General features: G+C 38.1%; 1 protein-coding gene across 2 annotated transcripts in view; it reads right to left on the reverse strand.

Moving 5' to 3' along the window:
- Positions 1 to 23,370, reverse strand: part of NSD3 (nuclear receptor binding SET domain protein 3) — a 139,314-nt gene that overhangs the window by 71,933 nt on the left and 44,011 nt on the right. For both annotated transcript variants that reach the window (XM_063448423.1, XM_063448422.1), the window contains exons 5-6: positions 22,424 to 23,041; positions 19,231 to 19,360 (exon numbers count right to left, since the gene is read on the reverse strand). In XM_063448423.1, coding sequence (XP_063304493.1) covers positions 19,231 to 19,360; positions 22,424 to 23,041 — 748 coding nt within the window. The remainder of the gene's footprint in view (positions 1 to 19,230; positions 19,361 to 22,423; positions 23,042 to 23,370) is intronic.

Raw genomic sequence — 23,370 nt, forward strand, 5'->3', positions numbered from 1 at the left:
ACACAAGAGATGAAGAACCTGCTAAATCATGTTTAAAATCTAGGAGGAAATAACAAATCTAAAATTGCCAGAGGGTAGGAGATGTAGATAGATCTGATGCTGGTTGCTAGTTAAGCTTGTGAAAGTGATGTGTGGCAAAACAGTGTTTCCATTGTCCATTTTACACTCCCGCTTTCCATTCTGCCAAAGTGTTGAGGTACAAGAAGGATATTATAATGATAAGAGTCAGCCAGGAGAAAGTAGGCTAAACTAAAGAGGAAGGTTTTCAGTAGCTTCTTGATGGATTGAAAGCCAAGAGAACTCCTCCTAGGGCATTTTATAGGAATGAATCATCCCTTAAAGTAACCCTGTAACCTCTTACCTTGGCCTCCGTTCACATGCTGTGTTCTAATTAGAGAGGTCCATCTGCACTCCTCTGCTCTTCACCGATTTGCCCTGCTTGGAAACACTCAAACAGAGCAAACCTCCTTTAAGGATGCAGGTGCACTGGCTTCTTATCAGTAATAGCATGTGTTTCCATAGCAACCTCATCGCATGCTATGGGTGGACATTTTTGCTCTCCATCAAGCTAGAATAAATGTATAGACGTAAATAAAGATCTAAAGTTGTTTTGGGCCTACAGTTGCTCTTTAAGATATCCTGAAGGTGAGCGTTTACAATGTGGGAATGAGCAGAAAACAAGAATTAAATATAAAGCCCTCAACAGTGACAGTTAGCATTACATTTGGTAAGTTGGTATCACAGTTTGAGGTCCGTTTCGATACAGGAAGCCCTCTAGTGGCAGTCTGGTAGACAGCCACTGTAGGCAGACTTAGTGCAAAGAGAAACTGTAATGTTTACATTGCAGCTCTGAAATGCAAAAGGGACACTGCATCCAGACCACTTCAGTGAGCTGGAGTAGAAGTTACATGATCTGGAGACAGAACTAGATGTGTGGAGAAAAGGCGAGACCTGAATGGAGAATAAACACAGGAAAGCAAATTTGGGAGTTGAGATAGTAGCGTTCCATTGACCTGCAGGGAGATAGAGGTGGAATATTTGTTCAAAAGTAAAAAATTAGAAGATTGAGTTTTTGAAAATGTGCATGGCACCCAAAGACTCTTTGTGCAATAATCATTACAATGAGCTTAATCAGCTCTAGAGATTATAGTGCCTCTTTGAATGGAGCATTATTAAATACATCTTGCAAAGACTTCTCCAGTCTTATTTTCATATTTTGGGTTACATCTTTGCATTATTTTACCATTTAATTATTACAAAATTGTGTCGGTGCAAAATAAAAAAACAAAAACAAAGAAGTAAAAAGAAAAGAAAGTACTCATCTCTATACCTAGAAAACATTTAAATAAGGGTCATGTAATTAGTTGAATGTAATTTATCAGTGTGTATTTTCTCAAAATACATAAATATGCTTCTGGAAGGCCCCATAGATTGAGAGCCTATCTTAAACAGCATCACAAAGATTAAAAAGCTATCAAAGCAAGTCTAAGGTTAAAGATCTAGAGAACTGGTTTGGTTATAAAGAAAATATCCAACACTTGTAGATGGCGGTTGCTCCGCCCAGTGTCTAAATAAAGTAAAGCGTAGGAAAAATACATAACACAGGGAATTTATTTTAATTCGAAATAGATAAAAAATAAAAAGAAAAGAAAAAGAGAAAGAGGAAGCGATTGGGAAAAAAAGGCAAGTACAGCGTGACTGTGCCGCCTTAATAAGCAGCATCATGCCTCTGTATAGATGACTACCAAAACTTAGTAAGCAGAAAGGAAGCACTAGTCAGAGAAGCAAGCAAAAGGCCAATTTCGACTGTGAAGGAGCTGTAGAGATCAGATAAATTATCCATGTGACAGAATAAAAGAATACAGTGTTTTGGTTAGGGAAGGAGGAGGCCTGTGAAAGTGACCAGGATTTAAGGAAAGATTAAGGGCGCAACACAATTCAAAATGAACCAGCAGGATAATGATTTTAAAAAAATGATTTAAAAAAAAATATATATATATATATATATATATATATATATATATATATATATATATATATATATATATATATATATATATATATATAGCCTAAGCTACTTAGGTCTGGGTTAAAACAGTTAACGCAACAGAATAGCTAGGTTAAAGCACAGAGCTCAGTGGAAACGTAAAATATGTGAAAAGCAACCAACTTGCTGTTCACCAATGGACCCCACTTGATTTAATAGAGCTGAAACAGTCTTGCATTATCTAGATGTACAAAGCTGGTAGAAGCTCGCCACAAAACATTCTGAACTAGAATTGCAGTAATGACAATTCTACCAAGGAGTATCACAAAGCAATTACATTTAAAGTTACTAGTTTTACCGACACCTGCACCTATTTCTATGTTAAGTACAAAGTCAGTGTACATCAGATGAACTGGATATTTTACAAGTGTCAATCATCCAATGCCTTCTATCCTTCAAGTATTACAATTACCCGCATTATTTTTGACCCATCCAGTGCCTGATGGATATTACCGCCACATCTCTCAAAGCCTGATCATCACCCCATGACATGTATATTTTAACCAGTCACAAATTCTCTGTAAACCTTTGCCATACTTCCTCCTTTACACACTTTAGCTATAATTCCGTCCTCATTCCCAATACGACCACTACATTATCTCTTTCAAATGTTTATTATAGATGAATTGCAGGGCAGCCACCAATGAAGGCGGCAGAGCATCTAAAATAATTAGAAGGACACATGTTCTGGTATACAGTGTTCAGTTTTCTATTATATAGGAGTCACTTTGTTTATACTGCCCTAGTAACAACTACCCCTGGCTATGACACAGCAGGGGCATGATCCACACACCAAAATGGCTTCATTATTGTAAAGTTGTGTTCATGTTTAGAGTATCCTTTTATCTTAGAAAAACTTGTACTGAAATTAAGAAAGAACAAGTTTAGGGGAAGCAAAAATGAAGTGTGCTCTTCACGGACAATGTGTAAAATCATACCCATTTTAGGAGTAATACACTAGGTGAAAAAGTGAAGCCTATAATCAGGCTAATACGGTATTTAGTACTGCCAAGATCACTTTCAGAAAAAGAAAACTAAAACTTGGCAGAACTCCCAGGCTGTTATAATATTAACACTTGGTAAATATTACAATATTAGTTTTGGAAATGTGTACTCATTTCAGTTGCACTCTGTGATACACAAATTTCAGAAACCAAGAACTGAAAGACTTGCTCAAAGTACAATGTTTTATAAAGTATTATTAGGTTTACACATAAGGCAAGGTGTTACTTGGAATTACTCATAGTTATATAGCTGAAAAGAGACTTGTGTCCATCAAGTTCAGCCTTCTTCACATATGTTTTTGTTGTTGATCCAAAAGTAGGCAAAAAAACCCAGTCTGAAGTGCTTCCAATTTTGCAGCAAACTTGGAAATAAATTCCTTCTTAACCCCAAAATGGCAGTCAGATATCCAATGTCAGCTTCAATCAATAGCAGAAAATGTCAAGGAACATGTGGTTAATGAGACTAGATGGACGTATTGCACCATCAACTTGTCTTGTGCCAAAGAAAGTCGGGTGTTATTGTGTCCTAACAATATTTGCTCTATTAATACTGATAAAAGCAGGTTTTAAAGAATACTTCCATGCTTAAAAGAACCACAGAGCACCTGATATGTCAAGATTTAGTGAAACTGTGGTTTTAATGTGTCCAGCAACATAATTAAATAAAATAAAAACAAATGTATTATAGTAACCACTAAACATTCACAAATATCTTAAATATTTAACCCGCAACTTAATTGAGGGGGGGGGAGGGAATCTGACATCAGTGTGCTTCAAACACTCAATACACGATGTACAGTGATGAGTAATAGGGTCTGTCCTTTATAAAAAGGGATGGGGCCATGGGGCCTGCCAACTATGTCTACCAGTTGCAATAGTGTTCACGCTTCAACTATTCACAACATTTTGAAATATTACTTTTTTACACTTACTTTCTCAGTTAACACATGTACATTCTGTTTCTGCAGCATTCCAGTCGCCTTGTTATGAGGCATAAATGACTTTCCTGGTGGTGGAAGCAGTACAAACTACTAAAAGCTGCATCCCTGTTTCCCTTCCTCTGGGCCAATAGTGGTTATTCCAGTCCCTGCCCTGATGCTGTACAACTTTCTACAGTACATCAGCAAGATCAGCAGCATTTATGAAAGACACCTAGAATGCTGCCATATACAATGCAGAGGTAAAGGAAACCTTTAAGACTAAAGGGCTAGTTTAGATAATTTAACATAAGCTGTGCAGGTTTCTCATTAAGGCTACACTGGAGGGAATGCACCAATTTCCCGGCTGTTAATATAACCAAGTTTGCCCTGATCCTGGTCGGAGACGGAGGCAACCCGAATCTGCATTCTGAGCTGCCAGATCAGACATCATATAGACCAAGCCAAGGACTGTGTTGGCATCTAACTGTTCCAAGATAGTCTTCCTGAAAGTGTGTTCCTCTAACACAGTCCAACACTCTTAGAAAAGGTGTGGGCTGAGGTGGCATGAACTGCTCTTCCAAGACCTATGCTTTGTTCATTGACACTTGTTTGATGAGTATATTTAACAGGTCTTGTCCTACATATAAGACACTATACCGTAGTTATGTGCACTCACTCCATCACTATTGCAAGGTCAAAAGCCTCAGCAGTAGCTTCCAGTTTTATTTTTATCCCATTAGGCTGGCTGACTATTTTATCGTGCATTTAAAATTAGGTTCTAGTTTATTTATTTTAACTATTCAGTGTATTTTGGATATATCTGCATAAAGAGGAATGATTGACCAAAAAGGCCACTAAAAATGAAGCCTAGCAAATGTAAAAACAAATCTTGCAGAAACATTTCAAAGTCTTGTAGAGTTTATGCCTACAATTTTAATCAGGCGGTTCTGTCTCACAGGCTCCCTTTTTCGTTTCCGCTTTTTTTGTACATTGATATTGCAAAAATTTCATTATTATATTGAAAAAATCTCATGGAGGCTGCTAAGTTTTAATGACGACAGCTCAAATGTATATACATTATCACAATTATATGTGATCATTAAGGTTCAGGAATTGTGAGCATTATATATTGGAATGTATTGTCCATTTAAATATAAACATTACAGATGACATGTAATCTACTCAACTGGGATGTTTGAAAAAGGATCATGGCTGCCTAAAGATCTACCAACACTGCTTCTCAGCTGACCATCTCTGCAAAGGTCTGAAAAATACTGCTACCATTATATGCAGAAGTGCAATACCATGGAGAGATAGAAAAGTGAAAGCAGTGAGGCAGGCAGAGTGTAAGTTTGTAAATCTTTTATCAGCATTTTTGTGGCCTAATTAAACTAAATGTCTTGAAAGCAGAATTATTTTTAACAGACTATCGGTAAACTTGAACATTCTATTTTAATACTAATGCAGGATAAGAGTTGACCTATGGGAGAAAATAAAGAAAGTGTGTGCATAAACACAAGACTACATTATCTTATTTATAAGTGTTATGCTTGAATGTATATAGTTGTACAGTGTGGGCAAGCAGTGGAGTCATTTATACAAACTGTCACACATACATATATATATATATATATATATATATATATATATATATATATATATATTAACATGGGGTAGTTCTCAAATGGAACATTGTGTGAATATCAGAAAGTAGATATAATGGAAAAAATAGATGCATGGGCATAGACCCATCAGTGCATTAACACAATGATTAAAAAGATACTCTATGCACCAAATAAACTCAAGCTTAATGAAGCCATTTTGGTGTATAAATTGTTGCCTGTAGTGTCACTGCTCAATTCTCTACCGTTTAGGAGTTAAATCACTTTTGTTTCTAATTATGGAGCCCTAGCCACACCCCCTGGCTGTGAAAATGGTTTCATTTTCAAATCAGATGTGACAGGACAGTGTGTTTTAACTCCTGCGGTGTCAAATGAACTTTAATCACACACAGGATGCTGGCACATGCTCTACCAAGCAATTAATAGACTTCTTTTTCAAAAAGAGTGTTGGAAGGCCCTATGCGAAACAGCCAGAGATGAGACAAGGACTGCATAAACAAAGGCATTTAACTCAAAAGGGCAGAGGGACTGCAGGGGCATGATCTACACACCAAAACCCATTGTAAAGCACAGCGGAATTTATTGGCACTATATAAATAATATTAATAAAACTATTTTATTAAGCTGAATGTGTTTTGGTTTTGGTATTAAGATACTAAGCAATGTATTAACCCACGCAGTATAGCAAAGTATAACTATCCTAAACTAAAAATATATTGCTAATTTGCCTAACACAATGTGTAGTTTTTGATTTGTTAATAATTTAGTAAAACTGAATAATTGTCTTTAACATTATACCCTGGTTTGTTTGTTGTGCCAACCTTTAATTCGTTTCATTAATTGATTGTTCATTCCATTATAAAAATTAAAAAAAAATCAATAAATACTATTTGAAAACAATGTGTAGTTTGAGTTTACTTACCTTAATTGGAGTCTTTGTAAACACACATTTGTGGATGAGAAGTCTACAACAAACAGTTTTGTGTGCAACTCGTTAACGTGTCCGTTTCAGTGCATCTCCTTTTAGAGATAGTTACATGTTGCTCAAATCAGGCCAAAATTATCTTGCAAACAAAGCGCATTGTGGAAACATCTTTGCAGGTATAGAGACTACCTGTAAACAATTCCCTGTCTAATGACTTGGGCTCAAACTAGCTAGTGGTCTACTGAAGAACCCCATGTGCTATATGCGATCTACAGTAAGTAGTATTAAAATATGGATAAAACTCATATGTAGTTAAACACAGACACACATGCATACACTTTGACTTTCATGGACGGTGAATGACCTGGAAGATAGCATTGATATTCCAAGATATAATTTTTGCACATGGAAATGCTTAATTTTTTTTACCTAAAAGTTATTTATAATTCACAAAAAAGTCCATTGTAGCTAAATGCAGTATCTTTAAAAGGGAACATCTCACACACCTAAGGCACTTTAACTTGCTGAAATGCTTCATCTAACATGTTGAAATTAGTGTTTGTTTATTGTTTTCATTTTACAAAAAGTGAAATAAAAAATTGACACTTTATAAACGACACCCCAGGCTATCAGACAACTGGCCTCTTACTTCCTGGTAGTTTAGCTCTGTGGAACTAAACTGAAGAGGCACCAATTGCCCAGAGCACCTGCCTTGCAAAGACGCCTCATTGAGCTGCATTGGACAGCCATAAAGTCTGGGCTGGCGTAGAAGGGGAGGGCTGTTTTTCAAAATACCCTAATAAAAAATAAATGCATGCGTGTTTTTGAAAAAAAATAAAAAAAAAAATTAAGAAATGTAAATAAATATAATATATATATATATATATATATATATACACACATATACATATACACACACACACACACACACAATGGTGATTTCTTAAATGCATTTTAGAGCAGGAGAGCATCCCTTTAACCCAGCCATGGCTAAAGAGTAATTTCTTTGTTATGTCTGATATTAAAGGTAAGGGGAGGTAAGGGGAGAAAGACTATCAACTACATTTCTCCTCAAAAAGCAAAGAGACTTTTAGCAGACACATGCCATTATGGAGTTAGATTTCTAGTAATAATTCTTTAAAAGAAGGATTATGAGCCTATCAAAGAAAAGGACACACTAATATGGATACCAATGTTCATTTTAGGAAAGGGTTAACAAATCCCACCTGGATTGTCATTCTACCATCACAGTCAGTAATTTTGTCTCCTTAAAAAATATATTAAAGATTAATTTATTAGACATATTGTTATATATATGATAAATAAAATGCTTAACTGAATGGTAACATCTTCTAAAAGGGTAAAACAAAACACACAAAGCACAATTAAAATGTAAACAAAACAAAAACACACAACCTCCCCCCCCCCCTCCCAAAAAAAAAAACACACAAAAAAAGCACCACACTATGAGGGTATAATTTTTGTCCAACATAATTTAGACAGAAACTTACCAGCTGATAGAAGAGAAGCAAAAACACTGAAAACCATTCAACTCCCATCTATTAGCAGTATGCTCTACACCTTTATATCCCTCCTCGTTGACTAAACGAATGCCAGATTGTACTAAAAGAACATTAACAATTCAGTACAGCTATATTTTCAAGTTTGGCTGTATTGGCATAATATGTGCAATTCCCTGGTTAATTCTTGACAATTACAATACTTTGATCTATGGCTAAAACAAGGAGAAAAGTTATATAAATATGTAAAGGGGGAAAAAATAGACTAATAGCTTTGTTATACATAATAGCAAAGTCTCTGACTGTACCGAAACATGAATAAAAAAAAATATTTTTATTTTCTATAGAGTGGCAGAATGTTTTATTCAAATCCTTAAAAACACACACAACCTTAATCGCATTCTCTTCGGATATCAGTCATTTATAGATAAGCTTATATTTAAGTACCGTATATACTCGAGTATAAGCCGAGTTTTTCAGCCCATTTTTTCTCTTTTATCTTAAGTGGAACTGTCACTTACCAGGATTTCTATACTATGCATTTAAGGAGTTTGAAAAATAAAAAATACAATTAAATGTAGAAACCTACACCTCTTCATCCTGCAAATTAGCACCTCAGTCTTAGCACCCTGACAACCATTGTTAAAAGTTCTGTCCTTTACATCTGCAAGTCAGAGTACAGAAATCATACACCAAAAAAAAAAATTATATAAAAAAAATAAAATAAAAAAAAAGATAAATGAAACTATGATGGAGGATTTATCAAAGTAATTTGAAAAGTGTTCTTTATTTTTGGTCCCTAAACTGTTCATATTTATTAAATGGTCTAAAGTTTTGGCTTTTCAAATTTTTTAGCAAATTGTCAATTTCAGAAAAGAACGGTAAATGGTGATAAAGCGGAATGAATCATAACCCTATTCTACCAAAAAGTGAGGGAAAGATTGATAAATACACAGCATCACTGAAAATCGTGAACATTCATAAAGTGACAGGGTGCAAAAGATGCAACAGATGAGATGAAACCGACGAGAAAAGAAAAGCAAAACAGATTATATAAACTATGCCTAAAAAAAAAAAACAACCTACAACACTGATACATTTGTGCCAGTGAAAAAGAGTAAAAAAAAAAAATGGCATTTGAATTCAAAGTTGTATATGGAGTGGCGCCAGAGTGTTTTAACCAATCAGAAAAAAGCAAGATTTCTAGTTACTTACTAGAAGAAGAAAAAAAAATTGGAAAAAATAAAAAAAATCAGACAAGAATAAACTTCCCTGACTGCTAAAATATAAAGTTGGGTTAAAACCTGAATGACTACTTATAAACAAAGTACAAGAAAGGCAGTCAGGTAGATTGGAATATTCCTGATCATTGCTCATTTGTTAGAATCGTGCTCACAATTGTTAATTACGTGTTACCTCTATTGTTTTCAGAACAGAAAAACAATAAAATGCAGTATATCATTTCGCACTTAACATGTGTCATAATTTAGATGTGTTTTGTATTTAAAACCATTATCCCACATAATGTATACAAAAATGTGTTACTTGATGTACAGATGACGTCTACTCTAAGAGATGCATGCAACTGTAAGAAATCATAATGTATTTTTTCTGCTAAATAACATTTTACTGTCTAACAAATAAAATAAAAAATGTAATGAAAAAAGTTTTAAACACATTGCAGAATTAAGATGGTCATTGATGTGAAGGGATTTAATAGCAAAAGGCACAGGGGCCAAAAGGAGTAATGATAGTGACAGAATTAAAAAATAAGTGGCCTGGTATATTCTTATTTCCGATTATTATATCTTATTACTAACGATTGTATGGAAATACACCCCCCCCCCCCAAAAAAAACTGTAATTTGATTATACCCCCCCCCCAAACTGTAATTTGATTATATACCCCCCCCCAAAACTGTAATTTGATTATACCCCCCCAAACTGTAATTTGATTATATACCCCCCCCCAAACTGTAATTTGATTATATACCCCACCCCAAACTGTAATTTGATTATACCCCCCCCCCCAAAACTGTAATTTGATTATACCCCCCCCCCCTCCCCCCCCCATTTCATTACAGCTTTCACATAATTTCAAGCATCAAGTTTCAGTAACATTTGCAAAGCCTATTACATGACAGATGCTATACATTTCCATACAATGAATGGACCTTACAAAAAAAAAAGTGTAAAATAACCAAAAGGTGAACAGATCCCAGATCCATAAATTCATCCAATAGAAAAATGAAGATAAAATTAGTAACTGGTTTAACATTTTTTAGCTACAAAGGGAAACTACAGTGCTAAAAACAGTACTGACTAAAAAGAAGCTACATGGTTGTACAACAACCAAAGAAAAAGCTGGTTAAATACTATGGGGGATGTAGTTCAGAAGCAATCCAAAATAAAAATTCCATCTAGATTCTGCACCCTCAAACAAAAGGACTGCTTAATATTTATACAAGAAATCATTTGGTCCCAGTGAATTCGGCATGTGATGAACAGCAAGGGATAATGTATACACTGGGTGAAAATTTGAATGCGCAATATTCTATATCGGTATAGTACAGCACACAAAGCCATATTCAGATACAATAAATCATCTTTTCAGGTTTTTTTGTAAGCTTTTACAAAATCAGTGTGTTTATCCTTTAAGTAAGCTTATAAGACATAACAAGTCTAAATAAACTGCTTGTTGTCTTTCTAACTAACCCCATGACCAAGGCCTAGGTTCCATGCATTTTGGACTGATGCTTTTGTTTGGTACTTCTGCTGCAAGACAGATAGGGCTTTCTTCTTCCACCCCATCAGTTATTCACTTAAGCAAGAATTCAAAGTGGATTTAATTTTCAAGGTAAAATAATGGAATTGGAAAAAAGTCTCCAAGTCTCAACAATTCTCTGAGGCATAATCTCAAATTTTAAATTCACTTTAGTGAATAACCCTGTAAATGTATTTATAAAATACTATGAATACAATGTTTTTTAATATAAATAAAGATGGGGGATGGGGGAGAACGAAACAAAACAAAAAAACCTATTTTGCCTATAATAATAATTTCTACACAACTAGTACAAATAAATAACAGCAAGTCAGAATATGACATGTCACATATGTCTAGGTCTTCAGTTCATTTTCTGGATGCTACGTGACAAGTATTAAAAGGAGTGAATTACGGCTTTAAAGCTAAACCTTTGCAAAACGTGGTCTGCTGAGATTAAAGGGACACTATAGTCACCTGAACAACTTTAGCTTAATGAAGCAGTTTTGGTGTATAGCCCCTGCAGCCTCACTGCTCAATCTTCTGCCATTTAGGAGTTAAATCCCTTTGTTTATGAACCCTAGTCACACCTCCCTGCATGTGACTTGCACAGCCTTCCATAAACACTTCCTGTAAAGAGAGCCCTATTTAGGCTTTCTTTATTGCAAGCTCTGTTTAATTAAGATTTTCTTATCCCTTGCTATGTTAATAGCTTGCTAGACCCTGCAAGAGCCTCCTGTATGTAATTAAAGTTAAATTTAGAGATTGAGATACAATTATTTAAGGAAAATTACATCTGTTTGAAAGTGACACCAGCTTTTTTTTCATGCAGACTGTCAGTCATAGCCAGGGGAGGTGTGGCTAGGGCTGCATAAACAGAAACAAAGTGATTTAACTCCTAAATGACAGTGGATTGAGCAGTAAAATTGCAGGGGAATGATCTATACACCATAACTGCTTTATTTAGCTAATGTAATTTAGGTGACTACAGCATATTGAATTTGTTCTGGTGTGTAGAATCATTACCTTCAGGCTTTTTGCTGTAAACACTCTTTTCAGAGAAAATACAGTGTTTACATTACAGCCTAGTGATAACTTCACTGGCCACTCCTTAGATGGCTAGAGATCCTTCCTGGGTCATGGCTGCCTAAAATGCATCCAAACATTTAGTATCTCCTCTTTCTGCATGCAGACACTGAACTTTCCTCATAGAGATTCATTGATTCAATTCATCTCTATGAGGAGATGCTGATTGGCCAGGGCTGTGTTTGAATCATGCTGGACCTGCCCCTGATCTGCCTCCTTGTCAGTCTCAGCCAATCCTATGGGGACCCACTGTGATTGAATCAGGCCACCACTTCTAACGATGTCAGCAGACTGCTTGCTTTTCTGAGTCTAACAACATGAAGAGTTACAGGTTCATAGCCAGGGGAGTTGTGGCTAGGGCTGCATAAACAGAAACAAAGTGATTTAACTCCTAAATGGCAGTGAATTGAGCAGTGAAATTGCAGGGGAATGATCTATACACTAAAACTGCTTTATTTAGCTAAAGTAATTTAGGTGACTATAGTGTTCCTTTACTAGCAGTCACAGAATCCACAAGCACAAAACAAAAATATATATTAAAGGACCACTCTAGGCACCCAGACCACTTCAGCTCAATGAGGTGGTCTGGGTGCCAGGTCCTTCTAGGGTTAACCCATTTTTTCATAAACATAGCAGTTTCAGAGAAACTGCTATGTTTATGAATGGGTTAAGCCTTCCCCTATTTCCTCTAGTGGCTGTCTCATTGACAGCCGCTAGAGGCGCTTGCGTGATTCTCACTGTGATTTTCACAGTGAGAGCACGCAAGCGTCCATAGGAAAGCATTATGAATGCTTTCCTATGTGACCGGCTGAATGCGCGCGCAGCTCTTGCCGCGCGTGCGCATTCAGCCGACGGGGAGGAGAAGAGGCGGATCGGAGGAGGAGAGCAGGAGGAGAGCTCTCCGCCCAGCGCTGGAAAAAGGTAAGATTTAACCCCTTTCCCCTTTCCAGAGCCGGGCGGGAGGGGGTCCCTGAGGGTGGGGGCACCCTCAGGGCACTCTAGTGCCAGGAAAACGAGTATGTTTTCCTGGCACTAGAGTGGTCCTTTAAGGAAGTAAAAACATTTTACTTTTCATGGGGAATTTCACAAATCTTGTTCATTCTCCAGCAGTAAAACCACAGATATGAAATCAGCAACTGCAGCCGGGTACTGCAATAACCCACGTCTCAAAACAGACAGATTTTTGAAGTTACAGGGATAATTACAGGCATGCCAATTTTAGTTTTCAAATATCCAATTTTCACAGATTTACTGTTCCCCTGTGAGTTTTGGGGGGAGGGGAATAAAAACCAAATTAAGTGGTAAAGTATTTTGTTTTTTTCCCTATACACATTGAAGTGTAATGGTAAACTTTACAGATCTATGTGCCCTACTACTTCAAAGAAGACCTTTGCCCTCTTATTTGGGCATGATGCTTGGTGACTGCACAACTGGCTTCTTCAGAGCTGCAGAAGCAGGATGCTGATTCCACCGCTTTGAGTCTTTGTGCCAACTGCAGTGGCTAAGAGCATCACCCGACCTCTCTCAGCCAATGAACAACCCTCTGTGCAAAGAATATGAACAGAATTAACATTAACTAGCCTGGAACCCTTGTTCTGGGCTGGCTAACAGGGCTGCCATCAGAAATTTTGGGGCCCCTGACAAAGCACAAGGTCTGGGCCCCCCCCCCCCCCCTCCTCCTCCCCCCCACCCCTCCCCCTCCTCCCCCCCACCCCTCCCCCTCCCTCCTGGGCCAGCCCACGCCCTACCTAGTCCGCTGACAATGATGCGGGACTGAATGTGGTGTGTATAGTGGAAGTGAATTAGAATGTGTGTAATGGATGTAGTGTTTGTGTGCATTAGATACTGTTTGTGCAGTGAATGCAGAGTGTGTTAGTGTAGCGGATGCAGTGTGTATAGTGAACGCAGAGTGTGTTTGAGTAGTGGATGTAGTGTGTGTACAGTGATGTAGTGTGTGTTTGTGTAGTGGATGTAGTGTTTGTATGTACTAGATGAAATGTGTTTAGTGGATGCAGTGTCTGTAGTGGATGAATTGTGTGTATTAGACACTGTCTGTGTATAGTGAATGCAGAATGTTTCAATTTGTGGTGGATGTAGTGTGTGTACTGTGAATACAGGATGTTTGTGTAGTGGATGCTGTGTGTACAGTTGATGCAGAGTGTATGTTAGTGTAGTGAATGCAGAGTGTGTGTCAGTATAGTGAATCCAGAGTGTGTGCATAGTTTAGTGAATGCAGAGTGTGTGTTAGTGTGTTATAAATGCAGAGTGTGTAGTTAGGGTGTAGTGAATGCAGAGTGTGTCAGTGTAATGAATGTAGTGTGTGTGTAAATTTGTAGTGAATGCAGAGTGTGTGTTAATGTGTAGTGAATGCAGAGTGTGTGTTAATGTGTAGTGAATGCAGAGTGTGTGTTAATGTGTAGTGAATGCAGAGAGTGTTAATGTGTAGTGAATGCAGAGAGTGTGTTAGTGTAGTGAATGCAGATAGTGTGTTAGTGTAGTGAATGCAGAGAGTGTGTTAGTGTAGTGAATGCAGAGAGTGTGTTAGTGTAGTGAATGCAGAGAGTGTGTTAGTGTAGTGAATGCAGAGAGTGTGTTAGTGTAGTGAATGCAGAGAGTGTGTTAATGTGTAGTGAATGCAGAGAGTGTGTTAGTGTGTAGCGGATGCAGAGTCTGTGTTAGTGTAGTGAATGCAGAGTGTTAATGTGTAGTGAATGCAGAGAGTGTGTTAGTGTGTAGCGGATGCAGAGTGTGTGTTAGTGTAGTGAATGCAGAGTGTTAGTGTGTAGCGGATGCAGAGTGTGTGTTAGTGTAGTGAATGCAGAGTGTGTGTCAGTATAGTGGATGCAGTGAGTGTGTTAGTGTGTAGTGTATGCAGAGTGCATGTTGTATTAGTGAATGCAGTGTGTGTATTGTATTAGTGTATGCAGTGTGTGTTGTATTAGTGTATGCAGTGTGTGTTGTGTCAGTGTATGCAGAGTGTGTTGTGTCAGTGTATGCAGAGTGTGTTGTGTTAGTGTATGCAGTGTGTGTGTAGTGTTAGTGTATGCAGAGTGTGTGTAGTGTTAGTGTATGCAGAGTGTGTGTAGTGTTAGTGTATGCAGTGTGTGTTGTGTTAGTGTATGCATTGTGTGTTGTGTTAGTGTATGTAGTGTGTGTTGTGTTGGTATATGCAGTGTGTGTGTTGTGTTGGTATATGCAGTGTGTGTGTTGTGTCAGTGTATGTCGTGTGTGTGTTGTGTTAGTGTGTATGTAGTGTGTGTGTTGTGTCAGTGTATGTAGTGTGTGTGTTGTGTCAGTGTATGCAGTGTGTGTGTTGTGTCAGTGTATGTCGTGTGTGTGTTGTGTTAGTGTGTATGTAGTGTGTGTGTTGTGTCAGTGTATGTAGTGTGTGTGTTGTGTCAGTGTATGCAGTGTGTGTGTGTTGTGTCAGTGTATGTCGTGTGTGTGTTGTGTTAGTGTGTATGTAGTGTGTGTGTTGTGTCAGTGTATGTAGTGCGTGTGTTGTGTCAGTGTATGCAGTGTGTGTTTTGTCAGTGTATGTAGTTTGTGTGTGTTGTGTCAGTGTATGCAGTGTGTGTTTTGTCAGTGTATGTAGTTTGTGTGTGTTGTGTCAGTGTATGCAGTGTGTGTGTGTTGTGTTAGTGTATGTAGTGTGTGTTGTGTCAGTGTATGTAGTGTGTGTGTGTGTGTGTTGTGTCAGTGTATGTAGTGTCAGTGTATGTAGTGTGTGTGTGTTGTGTCAGTGTATGTAGTGTGTGTGTTGTGTCAGTGTATGCAGTGTGTGTTGTGTCAGTGTATGTAGTGTGTGTTGTGTCAGTGTATGTAGTGTGTGTGTTGTGTCAGTGTATGTAGTGTGTGTTGTGTCAGTGTATGTAGTGTGTGTGTTGTGTCAGTGTATGCAGTGTGTGTGTTGTGTCAGTGTATGTAGTGTGTGTTGTGTCAGTGTATGTAGTGTGTGTGTTGTGTCAGTATATGCAGTGTGTGTGTTTTTTCAGTGTATGTAGTGTGTGTGTGTGTTGTGTCAGTGTATGCAGTGTGTGTGTGTTGTGTCAGTGTATGTAGTGTGTGTTGTGTCAGTGTATGTAGTGTGTGTTGTGTCAGTGTATGTAGCGTGTGTTGTGTCAGTGTATGTAGTGTGTGTGTGTGTTGTGTCAGTGTATGTAGTGTCAGTGTATGTAGTGTGTGTGTGTTGTGTCAGTGTATGCAGTGTGTGTGTGTGTTGTGGCAGTGCATGTAGTGTGTGTTGTGTCAGTGTAAGTAGTGTGTGTGAGTTGTGTCAGTGTATGTAGTGTGTGTGTGTTGTGTCAGTGTACGTAGTGTGTGTGTGTTGTGTCAGTGTATATAGTGTGTGTGTTGTGTCAGTGTATGTAGTGTGTGTGTTGTGTCAGTGTATGTAGTGTGTGTGTGTGTGTGTGTGTTGTGTCAGTGTATGTAGTGTGTGTGTGTAAATGTCCAATAAGGAGGGGGAGGGGGGCATTTTAACATTATTTAAAAAAAACATTTTTTTTTAATTAATTAAATTGTTTCTCCCCCCTCCCTGCTTACCTGTGTCTAGGGAGGGGGGAGATTCCATCCCCGGTGGTCCGGTGGCATGGTGGGGCCCCCCGGGTTCCTGTTACCGCAGAGGGGGCCCAGGCAGCACACTGCTTCTCCTCTTCTCTCCTCCAATAACTCTTGCGAGACCCGCGGAGCGTTGCCATGGCAACCGGGTCTCGCGAGAGTTATTAGCAGGGAGGAGAAGAGAAGAGGCTGTGTGCTGCCTGGGCCCCCTCTGCGGTAACAGGAAGCCGGGGGGCCCGCGGCTGCACACATAGATAGCGATATTCGCTATCTATGTGTGCAGGGAGGGAAAGTGGGGCCCGGGACTGCCAGAGCAGTGTCACTGTCACGGTTGTCACCCCCTGATGGCGGCCCAGCTGGCTAATGACATACTAATGAAGCTGCTGGAGGTGGGAGTTACATCTCTTACCGTAATATAAAGTAGCTCAGTAAATGCAGAGTATTAGATAAGGTTGCACATACAGACTTGCACAATGACCACTTCAAATCACTGAAGTTGTCATGGTGCATGCAATAACCCTTTAAGGTAAGGTGTTTATGGTGTGTACATACATTTGCAGTGCAAGTCAAACTAAGGTGTTTTATGAACTTTGTATGTTTATTAAGTGTTCTTGCATGGCAAGACCACTTACTATTATCTCACATATATATTATTATAGCCACATTTACCACCCTAACTCCTCCCACAGTTTTTACACTACATAGATAGTAATATACCAAAACGTGCGGATTGTTCCTGATCGGTGTGCTATTACTTTGTGGAACGTTTCGCCGAATGGTTCACGAAATATCGTCGTTTTTGTGGCGAAATTGGTCACATAGGAATGAATGGTGGAATGTTCAAAACTAGAGTGTAAGCTGACAAAAGCTAGAGTGTGAGCTGAAAAATCAGGACATGATTTCTAAACTGCCACAACTCCCTTATTTTCAAGCCCATCTACACAAATCTTATATCAAAACGTTCAGCTATCCCTGCTGCCACTAGAAATGTCCACGGCTAAGCCATAGTCCTGAAAGTTTTCACAATATGACCATTTGTTTGCAACTCACGCCGTCCATTGACATTCATTGAAACTCCACTCTAGCCACCTCGAATTTGAAGGGCAATTTCTAAACTGTGACTGTGCCTTCATTTTTAATATTTCAGAGACATACTACATCAAAATGCATGTCTGGGTCTTGTGATTCTCACAATATAAAGCTCCTCAGTGTAGGATTTATAGTTTTTAAACTATGACCGTTTGAAGATGGCAACCGCCAGTGAAGTGAGCAATTTGTGCAGTTTGTTTTTAACCGCTCTTCTCTGCCCTTGCTGTAGTAGAGTGAGTTGCCATAGGAACCCAGGTGTGTGAGCAGCCAGCAGAGTGTTCCAGAACACAGAGGCTGCTAGATGAAACACATTCTCTAAACTGCGGTCATTCCTACAGTTTTGATAACACAAAAGTGAGCACTTTCACATTTAATAAATCTATTTCCATGTTAGTCAATTCGTTATACCTGTAACAGAAAAACAGTAACATACAATGTTACAACAATACAGCTAATCAATGTTTCATCAAGTTACTCTGCCCAGTCCAACCTTTCCACAGTTACTCCAGCCACTCCAACCACACAACAGTTACTCAAGCCACTCCACCCACTCCAGTTGTTGACTACTGGTGGAGGCAAGAACACTTCACACAATTTCCCCAGAAATTGTAGCTTTTCTAGTTTTATAACAGTTGTGCTGGGAAAACAAGTGCATGTTATCTCTGCAGATATACATTCTATTAACATGGATTAAAAGAATTCAGCCTTATGCTGAATAACTGATCCACGTTTCATGCGGAATAGCCTTTGGACTGTAATGTATCTTAAAAAGAAAACGATCTTCAGACTTTTAAGACGTACACAATTAACTTGGTCTCCCCAGTCTCAAATTACTACTGCTAGCAGTGTAAGTGCTTTGCCACCAAGTGCTAATGGAAAGAGAAGTTTACACTGTACGTCCACTGCCATTAAGGGGTAAAATTCTTATCTAATCACTGCAATGTACTATATTATGAGCAGAAATTGTATGCATAGTATCTAGAATACAATAGTAATTTTGTCCAAATTCTTGCATATGCATTCATAAACATAATAAAACTGCAAACTTTGTTACGCATTTTAAATTTTTTTGACATTTTGTAACTGATCCCAATATGTCAAACTGCATGTCATGAAAAGCAAAAAGACGTTAAAAAAAAAATTCTGTCTGTATGTGCATTGAATTTATTAATATACATACAAGGATGAGAGGTGCATTCTGGAGACCATTATCGTGCTTTTTTTTTTTTTTTTAATAAAACAGATAATTAAGTCACTTGTGTTCATGTATATCAAAGATCAAAGAGATGATATATAACCTCTCTCCAAATCTAACCCTCAAAGAATACACAAGTTTAATGTTCCATTCCCAAACCCACATCTACTGTTTCTCAACATGACTATAGCTTATTGTACCTCAACTACTTACATGTAACGAATTAAAACAGAAAATCCATTCAAACAATGCCTTTTTATCTTTGTATTGTTTATTGCACAAAAAGCAGCATATAACAAAAATATCAGAGGGGTGACAGCGCATTTTTTTTTTTTAAAGACAAAATTACTGAGATGGGGGAATGTTCTCTCTCCATTTTAGTTTATAGATTTCCGAGGCGGACAGGATAGTCTCTTCCCCCCTCCCCCTTTCACTTTCACTTTGGCAGTAGGGGAGCTTGTGTTAGGGGCAGACACGTGCAGTTTCAAAGAGTGCCTACCTGTGGCCCCCGATGAGCTTTCGGGAGCTGGTGTATGTTGTGCAGATGTTTTCTCAGTCTTCGCAATGGGGGAGGGTGCAGACACCTTTTCTGCTGCTTTAACTGTGATTTCAGTCTTGTTACCAACTCCCTTAAAAATAAGTAAAAAACAATACAAATAAGACATTGATGATCTGCATCCACTTTGTACATAGTATTTCCAAATGTATACAATAGGAATAGTTCACCATAAACAAATTTTAATAAGACTCACTGCTGAACTGGCTGTATTCTGAACATAAAACTTGCAATCAAGTTATATTAAAATAAATAAATAGCAGTAGAACCGACTCATTATTAAATAGAACAAAGGTCACAATGATTTTTATTTTTGCATTCAATACACTAAATTAAACTAATGATGGGTACAGTAAGAGTGAACAAGGACGAGAGAAAAAAACAAAAAAAAAACGCACATCTACCTACATATCGGTCTCTCATATCTATCTATCTCAAGAACGTTATGGTGGGGAAAAATAGTGACTGAAATCCCATTCCACCTGAAGTCAGTGTAGAATTAATACATTGTTAAACAAAGATAAAACCAGTCAAGCATAAGACTTGCTTTTCCCGAGTTGTGTTTCAAAGCTGTTGTATGCAGCAAATATAAATATGCATACATACACAATCATGGGAAAAAGAACACCCTCTTTGAATTCTATGGTTTTACATATCAGGACACAATCATCATCTCTGTTCCTTAGCAAGTCCAAAAATTAGGTAAATACAAGCTCAGATGAACAACACATGACATATTACACCTTGTCATGATTTAACAAAAATAACCTGCTAAGGAACAGAGATGATGGTTATGTCCGGCTACATAAAACTAGATCATTCAAAGAGGGTGTACTTTTTCCCATGACAGATATAGAGTCCATAATATGCATGAAGACCTATATACAACATACACACACTTATATATGTATTACCACAACAAGTACACTTTAACACAAGTCCAATAATCATCACACTACACTGCTTTCCCTTTTTGTACTGATTTTATGCCAACATATATTTAATATTCATATAAGTATGTGGGGGTTTTATTTATTAAAATAGTGTTACTTCAGCTTAAAATGGCACTGAAGAGCAAACCGCAGACATCACGGAGAGAGGAGAACAATATGAAGGTGCCCAGGTACTGACATCTAAAGAATAGCTGTGGAAGTATATTTGGGGAAGGAACAAACCCAAAGACAATACCTTGGACCTCTGAAGAAACCAAAGGTGCTTATTAGTCTTATGGCTACTCTAGTCCACAAGATTTCTAAGGCACCCACTGACCATGCTTGAGATCTCCATGTGCTGGAAGATCATAAGCAAGGCATATTTTGGTTAAGCATGTTAGAAGTTTTCTTTTGTAAGGACAGGAAAACTATTGTCCTCAAATGTATTGAATATGCAATCATAAAGAATGAAATTCAAAAGACAGAATAGCCTGATCGTTGTATCCTACAGCAGAATTTAGTTTTTCCCCTTACGTTCTTTTTCATAATTTTATGTTATCACCTAGAAATGAGGCATTCCTCATAGCACCTGTCAAAACTTAGACTGTATATACTAAGTAATTAAATGGCATCTTAAAACTTCTTTACACTTAACTAATTGTTTTTTTCCTCACAGCGGAGATCTTGGGTTTTATAAAATTAAAACAGTTTTAACACCCAATGGAAGGATGACACCAAGGTATTTCAAACACTAGAACAACTTCAATGAGATGAAGCAGTTGCAGTGCCTACACAGAGTCCATTTAAACACTGGTGAGCAGACTTGGATTAGGGAATGTATCAGTGATCGGCAACAGAGGGTTGTAGTTAATGAAGTATATTCAAAGCATGGGCTTTTCACCAGTGGGGTACCTCAGGGATCTGTACTTGGACCCATTCTCTTTAATATTTGTATTAGTGATATTGAGAAGGTCTTGATGGTAAGGTATATCTTTTTGCTGATGATATTAAGATATGTAACAGGGTTGATGTTCCAGGAGGGATAAGCCAAATAGCAATTGATTAAGGTAAACTAAAAAAATTGTCCGAGTTGTGGCAACTAACATTTAATGTTGATACACGAGAGATAATGCATCTTGGACGTAAAAACCCAACGGCAGATAATAGGATGTTTGATACCCTACTAACCTCAACATCTGAGGAAAGGGATTTAGGGATAATTATTTCAGATGACTTAAAAGTAGGCAGACAATAGAGCAATAGAGCAGCAGGAAACGCTAGCAGAATGCTTGGTTGTATAGGGAGAAGTATTAGCAGTAGAAAGAGGGAAGTGCTCGTGCCATTGTACAGAACATTGGTGAGACCTCACTTGGAGTATTGTACGCAGTACTGGAGACCGTATCTTCAGAAGGATATTGATACTTTAGATAGAGAGTTCAGAGAAGGGCTACTAAACTGGTTCATGGATTGTAGGATAAAACTTACAAGGAAAGGTTAAATGAACTTAGCTTGGAGGAAAGACAAGACACGGTGGGATATGATAGAAACATTTAAATACATAAAGGGAATCAACACAGTAAAGGAGGAGACTATACTGTATTTAAAAGAAGAAAAACTACCACAACAAGAGGACATGGTCCTAAATTAGAGGAGCAAAGTTTTAAAAATAATATTAAGAAGTATTACTTTACTGAGAGGGTAGTGGATGCAAAGAATAGCCTTCCAGTTGAAGTGGTAGAGGTTAACACAGTAAAGGAGTTAAGCATGCGTGGGATAGGCATAAAAAGTTATCCTAACTATAAGATAAGGCCAGGGACTAATGAAAGTATTTAGAAAATTGGGCAGACTAGATGGACCGAATGGTTCTTATCTGCCATCACATTCTAGGTTTCTAAGTTTTACCATAAAAATTTCAAGTCAGACATGGTACACCTAAATGGTTTAGTGTCCTGTAACAATTTTTAACACCATGTTTGTACTTTTGTCATTTACAGACAATTACTTTTCTAGCACAACTGGAAGTAAAGTGTAATGATTTCAATTAATATTTTTATATAATCTAGAACATTACAATGTAATAAAGAGCAAGTTATTTGGATTAACTTACCTGTACGGGAGTAACAAAACAAAATTTAATAAACAGCACTGAGCAATTGGCATTCACAATTTATGCAACTAAAGCACTGAAGCCTGTTGCCGGTTACCTTGGTTGTGTATATGAACTGGTCAAAACCCTCAGACGTTGCATTGTGCAAGGCTAGAACATTCTCAATTTTAACCACCGGGGACATGTTGCACTTTTGCAGGTCTAGTGTACCCTTGTGTAATAAAACTGAAGCAGGAATTGACTTGCGAGCAGCAGCGGTCTTCCATGCTGTTTTGGCTGGTGCAGGTTGTGGTGGTGGTGGTGGCGGTGGTGTTTGTTGTTGTTGTTGTTGTTGTTGTTCTGGTGGTGGTGGTGGAGGTGACTGCTGCTCTGTCTCCTGAATCAATTTTCTCTGACTTTGCCTCCTGGGCTCAGGGGAAGAGTCTTTAATGTCTTGTAGCGGAGACAGTGTGGTTACAGGAGCTGCTGGTTGCTTTGGTGGCGAAGAGACAACGTCAGATGGACGTGCATGTTCTGCCTCACTACTTGATGTGGACCGCCGACTTCTTTTGCAAGTTCCTACTGATTTTTTAGGTTCAGGGGAGGTCTCTTGATCTATATAGATGAAAGTGTACTGTTCTATCCTTTCCTCCCTTGTCATTCGAAGTGCTTTCTCTGCATGAGCAATGCCAATTTCCCACTGCACACGTTCCTTTTGAGGCCTTGGCTTCCTCATCTAACACACAAAAAAGAAGTTATATACAATGTTACAAATCATATGTATTACATCATGCAAAAATTATTCACTCTCTGTCCCTTCCATAGTGTATGCTTCTGTGAGGGTGTGCAGGCTGTGTGGCGTGAAAGGTTTGCTGGTTGTATGTAGTGTGTACTGAGGTTCTTCCTCCCCGACACCGTATAGTTTGCTCCAATGGAGGAGGCCCATTAGAATGAGCAGTATCTGGCTTTACTGGCACAGTGAAGGGTAACCAACTGAACAGAGTGGAGAGTGAAGGGTAACCGGCTGCAGGTTATATTAGCTGTTGTAGAGGCAATATACAAGTC

Source organism: Pelobates fuscus, chromosome 3 (assembly GCF_036172605.1).
Source record: "Pelobates fuscus isolate aPelFus1 chromosome 3, aPelFus1.pri, whole genome shotgun sequence".
NCBI lineage: Eukaryota > Metazoa > Chordata > Amphibia > Anura > Pelobatidae > Pelobates > Pelobates fuscus.